The sequence below is a fragment of the Pipistrellus hanaki genome (assembly GCF_964339955.1).
Source record: "Pipistrellus hanaki genome assembly, chromosome: 5".
NCBI classification, from domain to species: domain Eukaryota; kingdom Metazoa; phylum Chordata; class Mammalia; order Chiroptera; family Vespertilionidae; genus Pipistrellus; species Pipistrellus hanaki.
Window position 1 is genome coordinate 46329437 of NC_140507.1, and position 13728 is coordinate 46343164.

The 13728-nt window shown below is 47.5% G+C and overlaps 1 protein-coding gene across 2 annotated transcripts in view; it reads left to right on the forward strand.

Annotated features, from left to right (window-relative positions):
* Positions 1 to 1419: 1419 nt before the first annotated feature.
* The window catches only part of GAB1 (GRB2 associated binding protein 1), a 122107-nt gene continuing 109798 nt past the window's right edge, over positions 1420 to 13728 (forward strand). The window contains exon 1 of one of the 2 annotated variants that reach the window (XM_084886350.1): positions 1420 to 2410. In XM_084886350.1, the coding sequence (XP_084742476.1) occupies positions 2339 to 2410 (72 nt within the window). In that variant the 5' untranslated portion in view covers positions 1420 to 2338. The remainder of the gene's footprint in view (positions 2411 to 13728) is intronic. The other variant, XM_084886351.1, reaches the window with a different exon arrangement.

Genomic DNA, 13728 nt, shown 5'->3' on the forward strand with positions numbered 1-13728 from the left:
GAGTTAGAAACATCGATGAGAGAGAGTCATGATCAGCTGCCTCTTGCACAACCCCTACTGGGGATATGCCCGCAACCAAGGTACATGCCCTTGACTGGAATCGAACCCAGGGCCTTTCAGTCCCCAAGCCGACGCTCTATCCATTGAGCCAAACCGGTTTCGGCTAGTCCTACTTCTTTATCTTTCCATTTACTGTGTTTATTTTCCCAGGGCACATTTTTCACAATCTGTACTGTGTAGACCTTATATTTGTTTACCGTCCTATGTCACCGTCGGAATGTTATCTCAGCACAGGGACCTTTGTATGACACCGCCCCCAGCCTCTAATTTCTTGCTAAAATTGTACATTTTCAAACTCAGAGGAACTCCTGGATTTGAACCTGTTCCTAAGAAAATGCCCAAGGTAATTGTTCCCAGAAATATTCATTTATTTCCTAATACTTTTAGCACCTTTATCTATTACCTTTTAAATTCTCTTTTAGGGCTTTGTCTTTCCTAAGTACGTTTGAAAAGATATTTCTATTACAGGATCAGATTAAACCCAGGATCAGGTATCATAATTGTAAAACACACACAAGTAGGCACACGGATCATCCAGTAAATTTCCCTTTCCTAGTCCAACATCTCAAGAGTCCAGTTCAGTAGGAGAAAAAACTGGGAACAAAGAGACATTGTGAGGCTTTAAACTGTCCCAAAGATAAATTCAAATAAAATCTTTTGCCCCCCACCCCACCCCCCTCCCTATATCTTAAGCGTTCCCACCACACTGGCAGGGCTGCTCCGGGGACCCTCCAGCTGGAGCCCGGCTGGTCCGCCCTTCCAGGCGGGTATCCAGGGCGCTGATCCCCGCGCCCTGCCCTCCCGGTGCCTGCCCTTCGGTTTCCGGGGCAGCCTCCCTCCAGGCCGGTTCGCTGCGCAGGCTGTCAAGTAGAGAAAACTCTGCAAACTTCAGATCTCGTGCACAGAACCGACTCCGAGCAAATGCTATGCTCCAAGACTGCAAACCTGACAGACCATGCTAACGCTCCTCACTCCACCAAGCGCCCAGGCCCTGGCCGCGATGCCCTCGCCTCGGCCTCGGCCGCCTCCCCCCTTCCTCCATCCCCCAGGAGCCGGTTGGCTGGGGGCTCCGCCGCCACCGCCGCCCCGCGGCCGCGGACCCCGCTCCGGCTTCCCGAACTACAAATCCCAGGCTGCCCCGAGGACTCCCGCTCCCTCCCTCCCTCCCTCCCTCCTCCCTCTCCCGCTCCCTCCTCCGCCAGGGGCCGCCTCCCCGGCCCTTGTTGTTTTGGCTGGGAGCGCTTGGGCGGAGTTTCAGAGAAAGTCTGGGCTGAGACGGGAGCCAGCCCGAACGTGGGAAGGGGAGGAGGAAAGGGAGGAAGAGGGAACCCGGAGGCCGGGAGAGGGAGGGAGGGAGGGAGTGATCGGGCTGGGGGCCGGGCGGCTCAGGACCTGCCGCGCGCCCTGGGTGGGGGAGGCGGCGCGGGAGGAGCGCGAGGGCGCGGGACAGTGGGGACCCAGCCCCGGAGCCCAGCGGCCGAGCGCGGTGCCTCGTCCCTCCGCCGCCGCCCGCCCTCTGCCGCGGCCGCGAGCGCGCACCCCCCTCCGGCGGGACCCGCTTCCCTGCCCAGCGCCCGCCGCCCGGGACTGCCCGGTGCCCGCGGTCCGCGGGACCCTCGCGGCTTCCCCTTTCCTCCCGGCTTCCCGGGTGTGCGGGGAAGTGACCCACCCTCCCCCGGGGAGGAAGGAGGGATAGGATCGCCCCGGGGCGCACCCGAAACCGGGAGCGGGAGAGCGGGAGAGCCGGAGGGGGCGCCGCGCTGGGCATTGTGTGTGAGACCGTGAGTGTGGGAGAGAGAGAGAGAGAGAGTGTGTGTGTGTGTGTGTGTGTGTGTCGGGGTGTGTGCGCGCGTGCAGCGCAGTGTCCGCTTCGGAAGGCGCTCTGGGGAGGCTCTGTCTTTAGGGGGCGGAGCGCAGGGGCCCCGGCTCGGCGCCGCCGGGGGGGCAGAGTCAGTCCCGCGGAGCCCGATCGCTTCTCAGGGCCGGCGGCACCGGGCGCCAGGCGGCCAGGCGGGCGCGCTGAACGGAGGCCGACGTGCCCTGGACGGGCGGCGGCCCCTACCCCGAGGTGCCGGCCTCGGGGGGCACAGCCCGCTCCTGTTCACGTCCGCCGGCCTGCGGAGGAGAGGCTCGGACCCGGAGCCGCGCCGCAGAGCCGGCCCACCCCGCCCACCCCGCCGGACTGGGGTGCAGAGCCGGACAGCGAGGTCCCCGCCGCTGCTCCGCCCGCCGGCGCCCGCCCTCGGCTGCCCGGGCCGGAGCCCGAGGAGCGCGCACCATGAGCGGCGGCGAAGTGGTCTGCTCGGGATGGCTCCGCAAGTCGCCCCCGGAGAAAAAGTTGAAGCGTTATGTAAGTACGGCTTCGGGGTTTTGGGGGCGCCGGGGGCTCCGCGATCCCAAGCGCGGGCACCTCTCCCGGGCAGGCTCGCTGGTGGCTGCAGCTGGCCGCGCGCGGGACCGGCTAAGTGCCCATCTCTCTCTCCCCGCGGCCCCTTGGGGACCGATCTGCACCCTCACGCCCAGACCTCCTCCACTTTGCTGGGTATAACTTTTCTTCCTCCAGGTTCCAGACGCCCGCTTGGCGGGCCCCAGCGGCCCCCAGAAGAAGGCCCGGGATTTCCAGCTAAACGCCCGCTGACTTTCATTGCTTCTTTTTTGGCAGGGCCGAGGAGGAGAGCATTCCTGCTCCCTCCTTTATGTTTGCATGGCATCGTCGCGGGGCTGCTGTGTACTCAGTGTCCCGCAGCAGGAAAACCAGGAGCCGAGGTTGTCTAAGTCACCAGCTCTCCTCTCTCTGGGCTGCACACCCTCTTGCTTTCTCCTGATGTGGGATCCGGGAAGAGGGCTGTGGACCTGGGAAGTTGGCCTTAGAGACACAAGTATCTCACATCTGCAAAAGGAGAAAGGATGGGAAAAGTTGTTACGCGCCCTACCGTTTGCTTAGCAGGGTTCACATTTTCGCGGTTTGAATCCGGCGACGTTGGAGTTTGGCCCAGGAGCCTTGGCAGTTCTGCTGCGGGAGGAAGGCGCTGGGGGAGCCTGGCGGCCGGTGTTTGGGCGCCCGGGACACGCTGTCAGGCCCCGCGGGAGGGGACAGCGGGGGCTCGGAAGGATTGCTGTGGTCTTTTCCCCAGGCCACCCGAGTTGCTGAAATGATGTTTGTGTAATTGGTACAAGATGCCGAGAAAGAGTTACACAGTTTTTAACTGTTGGGAAAAAAATATTCCTTGAAAGAACCAACCTACTTTGGTGGAAATCTGTGTCTTCTTCAAGGGTCTGGGATCTTATTCGCTCCTTCCTCCTTGTTTCTTTGGTGGTTACACACACACACACACACACACACACACATCCCACAAAGGAAAGAAATGGCACTTTTGCCCTGGCATATGGAGCAGAATTTTCCTAGTAAAATGCATTTCAAGAGCAAAATGTATGCCCCCTTTAATATATAAATTTACTACCAAGGGGCCAACGCTTCTAAAGGAACGTGTTTCTTGTTGAAGGATATCTGTACCCAGTATCAGCATCAAGTTGATCCTTTGAGGAACTGCTTGCTTGCACAAAACGGAGTGAAGTGCAGTACTTACCAGTCGCTTCACTGACAGCTGGCCAGTGAGTTTCTTACCCTCTGCCAGAATTTGTTCTAGACAAGTAATTCTCATTGAAGGGCTTGATGCCACAAAATCCTAAGAAAATTCTCCAGATACTTTGAATCCTTCTAAATTCTGTCTCTTCACCTCATCGCAGTTTGCCTTAATATCCTCGTAGAGATTCTAACTTTATTCCAAAAATTAAGAGAGGCAGTGGGTGTCTCCCCGCCCCGTGCAAGAAGAGGGAATAGAGAGATAAAGAGATGCATTTGTTTTGAGAAGGCACATTTAGAAAACACCTAATCCGAAGTGAGTGGGTTCTTGGGGGAACTAACGAACCACGCATTTGCTAAAATTGGTGGTGATAATAGAAGTTTGATGCATTCTTTCACATGGTTGTTCTGTGGCTCTCTCAAAAGATGCCGTGCACTGGACTAGGCACCATAAGACTAGTGAACACAGTACAAGAAAAGCCTGCCTTTTGGGCTTGCAATTGAATGTAATATAAACCAGGAAGAAAATCACCCAAAAAGAGTGTCTTCGCAGGAACCCCCCAAAAAAGGAAAGTCAAAAATTTTTTAAAAAGTTAATAATTTCATTTGGTCATTCCAACAGTTCTATGAGGTAGTTTTATTTCTGTTTTACAGATAAGAAAACAGTCTACATGCCTAGAATGTGCCAGAGGCAGAATTTGAACCTGGTTCTGCCCGACGGATTGGTTAATTCATCCTAGACCATCTCTGAAGGTCCTTTCAGGTTATAATTTTCTAGGAGCCCATATGCATATGAGCTCAGAATGCAATGAAGAGGTGGCGTGTGGCTTAGACGAGCATTGCTAAAGGAACAAGACCCTTCAAGTGGCTTTCCGAGTCTATGGGGAGATGAGAAAGTATAGTGAGCAGACGATGCAGAGTGGTTTTGGACTGTGTGCCCAAGCTGAGTGCTGTTGTTGTGTTTTTTGTTTGTTTGTGGTTTTTTTAAAAGAAAAAGAAAAAAAAAGCTCAGTGTAGTCTGAAACCCTGGGAATACTTTAGAGACGGTGGGCTCCCTAAATTGTGATTTCAACAGGGGGGACAATCTGCCTCACAGCTGGAGGGAGGCTGAGTTTTTCTTGCCTGCTGGAATATTAGTGTTTTTTTGTTGTTGTTCTTGTTTTAACACAGTCTTAATGATTTCTGAAAGGAAGGGAGAGGGAGAGAGAGATAGAAATATCAATGATGACAGAAAATCATTCATCAGCTGCCTCTTGCACGCCCCCTACTGGGGATCAAGTCTGCCACCTGAACCCTGGCATGTGCCCTTGATCATGGACCCTGAGGCTGATGCTCTATCCAGTGAGCCAAACCGGCTGGGCTATTAGTGTTTCTTTACACACTAGGGAAATACATGGAGATGGCCCACGAAGACAGTGGGCAGGCTGGCTCAGAATCGAGGGGTCCAAGAGGGCGACGAGGGTGTTACAAGTTAAAATGAAGCTTGTGTGTGTATTTTATTTTTTATTTTTATTTTTTATATATTTTATTGATTTGTACAGAGAGGAAGGGAGAGAGATAGAGAGTTAGAAACATCGATGAGAGAGAGTCATCGATCAGCTGCCTCTTGCACACCCCCTACTGGGGATATGCCCGCAACCAAGGTACATGCCCTTGACCGGAATCGAACCTGGGACCCTTCAGTCTCCAAGCCAACGCTCTATCCATTGAGCCAAACTGGTCCCGGCTTGTGTGTGAATTTTAGCTGTCATGTTGGTTGTCCAGAATATTTTGAAAATCTCAGATTATTGATCTTTTGTCTTTGGTACCCAGTTTAGATTGCTTTTGCTAAAGTAGCTTTGATCCTCGAAGATATAGGCATGCATTTATGCTTTTCCTGAGCTTGTTTTCTTTTCATGTGAAATCTTTGTTTTCTGGATAGAAGGAAACTTTGTTGGTCACCAAACAGGCAAATAGTTGCTTAATAATTTTATTTTTCTTTTACTCTTCAGCCAATGATATGTTTATTGATTTAGAGAGAGAGAGAGAGAGAGAGAGAGAGAGAGAGAGAGAAGTGAGAAGTGAGAAACACGATTGGTTGCTGCGATTGAACCCTCAACCTAGGTATGTGCACTGACCTGGAATCAAACCTGCAACCTTTTGGTGTCCTGAACAAAGCTCCAACCGACTGAGCTACCTAGCTGGGGCTTGATAATGTTTGGAATGAGTGGGTTTGCTGTGAAAAGATACTTGGGTGCATGGTACTGTAATTGTTAGATAGGACTTCAGGGAGTTAGGGTTTGAGCATTGATTTTTTTTGGGAAACGTTTGGCCCATGGGGCTTTGACAGTTGTCTTGTTGTTTATAGTACTTATAGGGTAGTCCCAACACTAAGATGAGCCGAAAGGGCTATTAAGTGACAGTTTTATCTTTAAAGTAATCTCAAGTTATGGCCCCAATACATTCCATTTACAACTTCATTTTATGTTCACTGTTGACACTCAAGCAGTATTATTTTTGCATGCTTGTGTGTTCATCTGATAAGAAAGCTTCTCTTGAGTTTCCTAAACTAAGTGAAAGTGGCGTAAAAGAAAGTGAATGAAAGCCTGGAATCCTTAGCGGATTCCTTAGCCTTTTGTCTCTTTGTAACCTTTTCTACCTTTATTTGAAAAAGGGTAAGAAATTTGAAAAAGGGTAAGAATCTCTTATATGTGTTTTATTCTCTCTGGATTTTTTAAAGTCTACTAAGATGGAAGTGAAATTTTGCATGCTTTTTTTTTTCCCCCCCTCAGTTTTGCTGCTACGGTGTTGTTTTTGTCCTGCATTATATATTAAACAGCTGCTTTTTTACTTTTAAGGACCTGAGTGGAATCATATACAGAGCACCACCCCTAAGGGATACAGAAAATAAACTCTTGGTAGTATGCATTCAACAGATGTGCTCAGATTTTTAAAGAGTTATTTAAAGACAAATCAGCCATTTGCCTGCTGGTATAGTTCAGTGGTTAAGCATGGACCCATGAGCTAGGAGGTCATAGTTTGATTCCCAGTCAGAGCACATGCCTGGGTGATGGGCTCGATCCCCAGTAGGGGGTGTGCAGGAGGCAGCTGATCCATGATTCTCTCTCATCATTGATATTTCTATCTCTCCCTCTCCCTTTCTCTCTGAAATCAATAAAAATGTATTTTTTTTTAAAGTAATAAAATAAGTAAAGACAAATCAGCCACTTGAAATGATGGTGGACTTTTCATCAGAACTTGAAATTTTAGCTGAGATAAAATGTAAGCCTGGAAACAAAGGACTGATTCACGCCAGCTGGCTATCACCATCTCTCTGCAGGAGGAGCCGCCCTCTGGCCTGCCTTAAGCCTGGACACCAAGTTTGGGCTCCCCCATGGCCCAGCTGTCAGCATTGGGCAGGTGTGCAATCTCAGCAGGAGAACCTGTTTCGGAGGCCTGGACAAGGTGGCCTGTGAGCTGCCAGCCAGCCAGCCTGGGAGCAAGAACTCAGCCAGTTCTCGGGTATATAATCTGCACTGAGCTTGGCTTCTGCTGCTCCTCAGTTGTCATCTAAGAGGATGGCCCTTGTCTGGTCTTCCAGAACACATATCCTAACACCACCACCCCCTCCTCCCCACCCCACCCTCCCACCCCCCGAACTGGAAATGGGCCTAGAAACAAAATAACAGCCTGTTCCTCTGGGTGGGCACCTGACATCTTACACGGAGAGGGGCATGGGCACCAGAGTAGCAACATCTCCTTGGTTCCAGGACAGCCTGGGATCTGTGCTGAGCATTAAATCTCTGTGGGTCCTGTCACTACAACAAAGATATCTGGAAGCTCTTCCTGATTAACAGAATAGCGATCAATGGATTCTGGAACTTTTGCTTACAGTGAATGAGTAACAAAATTATTCTGTCGACGAAAATTTTTCCCCTTGCGATCCCCATGTCAGTAAACATTCCATTAAAATTCCAAATGTGTATTTTTTTTGTTTTTACCTTTTCCATTGTGGCCTGAACATTGTTTCTATTCACAAAGATCAACAGCTACCACCTGCATTAAGCCTTGATGAGAGTTAATGACGGCTAATTCTCTCATTGTGCCTGGGCTTAGCGATGAGTACAGAACTCCGTGTGAAACTGGCGGAGTTCCTAAGCCTGCTTGACTTTTGGGATTCAGAGTTACCATTAGGAAGGTATATCTATTTGGAAGGTAGTTTTAGAGTTCTGCTGTTCTAAACATTCGTTTTTAAATTTTTTAAAAAGGATCCCCTTTGAACAAAACATAATATGTCAAGAGACTAGGATAATCTGGCTGACAGCTGAATTGGTTCTTTCAGCGTTTTGTTATTATAAGTCTGCTTTAAAAAATCTGAAGGAAATATGATAACAAAGCACTTTTTAAGGCTAAATAAAATTCCGCCTTTTGGAGTCAACATGAAAAACATAGATGAAGTCTTGACGATTTGCAGATTGAGAGATTTTAAGAGGTGATAGATGCAAAACATGAAACGCCAGCACTCTGATTGTCTTACAGGTACTCATACAGGAGGAAGGAGACAACGGGTGGACTTTATTTTCAACGGTTTTGGGTAAATTGTGCTACCGTGTAAGAAACACTGGACTGTGTCAAGACCCAGAATTTGACTTGCCTTTGCCACTGTCCGGGGGATCTTTTGCCCCATCAAATCCTGTTTCCTTTTCTATAAAATGGGGAGGGGTGGGCAATAGATCTACATCCTGAATTCTTGCAGGTTTTACATTCGTCCTGTCAGACATTTCCTTGGGAGATAGAGGCAGATGAGGAGCATCTCAATAGGCCTTTTGGGGCAATAAGTATTATTTATTGTTTCCTTTTAAATAGTTTAGTAACTCTGTTGGGAACTGCTCAAGCAGAGGTTCTTTGGGGACTCTGGGTGTTTTGCTTAATAGAAATGCAGGCTCGCTGAGCACCAGGCAGGCAGTTTCTGTGCCGGGTGCTGAGCACCAGGTGAGCGCGACAAATCTCTGTTGGCTGAATAAATAAATGAACAGGTATTTCTGGAGCTTTTGCCCTGTGCCATGCGGGGAATACAATGGAGGGAAAGGCCCACGCCCTGCCCTTAAGGAGTTTCTAATCTATTTGTGAAGACAGACTGTAATTACTGCACGCACATATAAATGGTTTTATAAGACATGTTATAAGGCCATCTATATGATTAACCACCAAATGAAATGATACGGATAATAATTGCTTAACAGTTCAGACTGAGAGGGTATTGGGTGGGAGGCTGCCAGGGAAACTTCAGAAATGAATTTCAGGCTCAGTTCTTGGGAGAACTGAGACACTGCTGGTCGAAATAGCAAAATCATAAGGGAAGTCTGATTTTCAAGGAAGAACGAAGAATTTGTGTTGAGATCAGATACCCTCAGGAGGAGAACGGCTTCCAACGCCTCAGGCTCATACACGGAGTTTGGATGGGGCTGAACTTGTGGTTCCAGAAGTTTCTGTGTCTGCTGTGACTTTAACGCTCCTGATGGGATCCGGGCCGCAAGCGAATTTTATGCCTTCAACTAGAAACAAACAAAGCGCCGTGCTTGGTCACCTGAACTCATTAACATTCCAAGGGACATGTGTTAGTGAAGATTTCTTTATGTCTGTCTTGCGCTAAATAATTCATCCTGGCAAGCGTTTAGCTCGCAACAGAGCGGGAGCATGTTCTGGTGGGAGGGAGAATAAAAGAGCCTTTGATTCATTTGCTTCTGAGTTCCAGCAGGAGGGCCAGCGGCCGGCTTGGGCTAGCCTCTTATTTTGGACTTGGGAAGCCATCTTAGCCCAGCTGTGGGAGTGCCCAGCCAGCCAGCGCTGGAAGAGAGAGAATAACCCCATTGGATCCCATTAAACCCCGGCTGGCTGTGGACGGACGGAGGGGTTTCTCTCATTTCACATTCCTTGCATGAGCACGGTGGCTGATTTCCACGAAGTTAGAGCTCCATTTGAATTTGCCATTTGAACTTGAATTGCAGTCCCCACATTTCGGTGGCTCCTTTTTATCTCTGTCCACTAGAAGAAAAGGAAACTTATCAAGTCCCAGGTCCCCTTCTCCCCCCACCCCCCACCCCATCCCCTTTTCTGCTCCAAGCACAAATAGCGTTGCCATTCTTTTCTTCTTTCCACTACTCCTGGGGGAAACTGGCTCTTTGTACTGATTTCTGCATCCATTAAATAAGTAGCCTCTCCAGTTGCCAACTTAGTGGCTGCAGAACCTTCATGCGTTGTAGGTGGCATTGAAGCCTGTGGAATTACTGGGAAAAGTCACTCTAGGAACGGGAAGTTTTTGACCATTCCAGGCTTGTATTGTATGTATATAACACAGAATGCCTTACCTGCAGGGGGAGGGGGGGGAGATTCTTTTATATTTTATGCAATTGTTTTACTCATAGGAGCAGGATTCTCCCTGCCTGAGAGGAAAATTCTCATTGCTGAGTGCGTGTGAAGTTGGACTTAGCTGTGTAGAAAAAACAGTGGAGCCTGTGCGCTGAAATGCACGTGAAGACGTTATCTCTGTCACATTAGCTCTCGAAGCATTCTGATTACAACTTGTAGCTGCCAAGCCCCGTCCTGCAGTGTTATCTGGAGCAAAAATTTTCCATGTGGTTGTTTTTAGCAGAGCTACTATATGCAAACTGCACATGAAGCTGTAAAGTAGCAAAGAAAAGAGCTTCTAGAAGAGGAAATGTGAGTTATCTTAATTTTTTTCTACCATTTACTTGTTCTTTCCTGAGTGCACGTTTGAGACATTTTTCTCATATTTCTAAGCTGAGTTTTATTTTTACATATTGGAAAGAATGCCAAACTTATCATGAGTTTTTCGTACGGTGGCGTTTTTGGTTTTGTTTTGTTCTGTTTTCTCCCAGCTTTTTACTTTGAATTCATACTTAGCCTAGGTAATTCCCTGTGTGTTAAAAACAAAACAAAACAATGTCCCAAAGGGGAAAGAAAACACATGGCTACATTGTTCCATGAATTAAAAACAATATACTGAGAGTCCAAACATTTCTTTTAAATGTAAAAAATTTTAGGTCATTATTTTTATAGGAAGAAAAATACTAAACTTTGCTTTAACTATCCTGTTCATTGTTTTTCTTTTCCCTTTTTTTATTTATTTTACTTTGTTTTGACTCGTGTAGTTTACATGTTTTTGAAAACAGAATTTATATGTTCTTTAAGAACATCACACTTAAAAAGGAAAACACCAGAGTTCCATTTTACATTTGAAAAGTGACAGGAAGACATCTAGTCTAATGAGGGCAGGACACATCTGTTGAGAAACCTCAGTCAGCTGCCTCCTGCTCGGGTATATGCCCGCAACCAAGGTACATGTCCTTGACCAGAATCGAACCTGGGACCGTTGAGTCTGCAGGACCATGCTCTATCCACTGAGCCAAACCGGTTAGGGCAACATCAAAGCTTTTTAACTCTCAGGTTGCTTGGCTGCATTGCATACTTGTCATTATCGTTTAGCTAGCACACACGAAATAGGCAGGTGAATGTAATGTTAGTTAAGAGGTTCACTTTCGTGAAATGAAAATGTAGGACAGCAGCATCAGGAGGAGGCTGAGAATTCAATCTGAGTCTGTTGTCATCTTTATTATTTCACGAACCAGCTAGCCAATTGCTATAAAGTTCTGATTGCTACCTTTTTAAAGTGGGTGAAAGGTAAAAGCATTCTTTGTCCCCTGGGTCCCTCCCTTCTGGCTCTTTTCCTCTTTGTTTCCACGTCTTCCTCTGTGACATAAGCCTGGCCACCAGCACCACCAAGTATGTGTGTCAGAATCTTGACACACACATTCTTTCACCTTTTCTCTAAACGGGGGAGGCATCTCTAGCCCGCTAACATGGTCATCGAGACTAGGAATAATACTGTTCCACAGGCATGTAGATTGTTTTTCTCTCCTGAAGTTCAGTTTTAAGTTACTGCTGTATTGGGAAATGTGGTTAGGCCACTTTCTGACGAGCAGAACTCCTCCCTGAGATGACTACCTGATTAAAGAATTAACTACCTGGTTTGCTTTCTCCCAGCTCCAGCCCATCACACATTCCCATCAGAGCCTTGGCCAGAGTCTCCCGGTAGCCAAGGTGAAAGTGCTTCTGGTTGGAGGGCTGACCCACTTGATTGGCTGGAGGGAAGTGCTTTAATCGTTGACCCTGGGAAGAGACTTTGAGAAGAGAAATACGTGGGAAAAGGATACCTCCTGTGTTTTGAATTCCAGTGCTGTTAGCTGAGTTTGATGAGGAGTGATCCCCTCATTTTGCTGAGGGAAGTATTATCTGAACCCCCTTTCCCTGTGGCAAAGTTATAATTGACCCTGAAGTTGTGGAAGAGTGATGCTGCTTCATACAGCCCAAGCTTTCTGAGTAACCTTCACTGGGTATAGAGGTCATTTATTTCCAAAGAAAGTGGCACAAAATTAAATTGGTGCTGTTGAATAGTATCCCCCTCCCCCCCGCCAACCTCTTCATTTAAACAAGTCGTCAAAACAGGAAAAGCAATATTTAAAAAAATATTTTTGTAGATGATTTTTATAACGACCCACAGTATACAAAGCAGAAAGTGTACCAGTATACACATGCTTTGTTTACAGAGGAAATTGGGGCTTCATTTATCAATCCTTGGTGTTTGTAATAGGGTTTTAATTTCCAGAGGACAAAGATGGCATTTGTCCTCTGTGTCTAAAATGTACCGCAGGGTTCCTTGCACAATCTCTTGAACCAAATAATTATAGAAGTTTAAACCTAAAAGCATAAATCATGTTGTCCAATGATTCTGAATCTTTTGTAACCCATTTCTCTCTAAGTACTGTTTGAATATCCTTTGACTTTTTTTTTAAATAATTTATTTTTATTATTATTTTTTAATCTTCACCTGAGGATGTTTTTTCATTGATATTTAGAGAGAGTAGAAGTGAGGGAGTCGACAGAGAGAAATATCAGTGTGAGAGAAACTCATGGATTAGTTGCCTCCTACCTGTGTCCCAACCAGGTCCCTGCCGGGAAGGAGCCTGTCACCAAGGTACAAACCCTTGAACAGAATTGAACTGTTCCACAGGCCCACCCTCTACCCACTGAGCCAAACCAACTAGGGTTGAATGTTCTTTTTTTTTAATTTAATTTCTTTATTGATTAAGATATCACATATTTTTCCTCAACCCCCGATTCAATCCCCCACCCCACCCCACTCATGCTCCCACCCCCCTATTGCCCTTGACCACTGTTTAGGTTCATATGTATTCATGTAAGTCCTTTGGTTGATCTCTCCCTTTTATCCCCACCCTCCCTTTGAGGTCCAACAGTCTGACCCATGGCTCCTTATCTCTGGGTCTGTTCTTGTTCATCAGTCTATGTTGTTCACCATTTCCCCTAGATGAGTGCAATCATGTCCTACTGGAGATATACTTATAAGAATTGAAAGTGAGACAAGCCATAATGGTTATGCTTGAAAGGCATATGAATCAGTCTGTGGTGAGTTTCTTTCTGGGCCAACAGTTCTTTTGAGTCCAATTTCAATGTCAAACAGTTCCTTATGTGTACATGTCAGCAATGATATTTCAGTTCTGGATGGTGGGCAAATGGTGGTAATGCAGGTCCGACGCTTTCTGGTGCCAAATGTTCTTTGACTTTTAATCCAGTTTTTTTTTACTTTCTATGATTTGTATCGCCAAACAATAACTATATTGAATATCTTTCCCAGTTATACATATCTCCTCCTGCCCTGGTGGAGTCCAGCCTCCTTGTTTCACAGGGAGTAAAACTTGGCCTCTGGGAGACGAATTGATTTGTAACCCAGTGCTCTGGCAGGGCCACACATCTTCCTACTCAGGTCAGATCCTTTGGTCACTGAGGGGAGGACTGTGGAGAAGAGTTCGGAAGGAGAGGACCGAGAGGGCACTGTCTCCACGCTTCAGGAGTTTATGGGCATAGGATGCATTCAGTGCTGCCTGCAGGAATCGAGCAGAAATCGGCCATCCGACATCCCCCGAGGGATTCTGGATTGCGAGAGGGCACAGGCCAGGTTGAGGGACCCCACCAATGCATGAATCTGTGCACTGGGCCTCTAGTTTTAT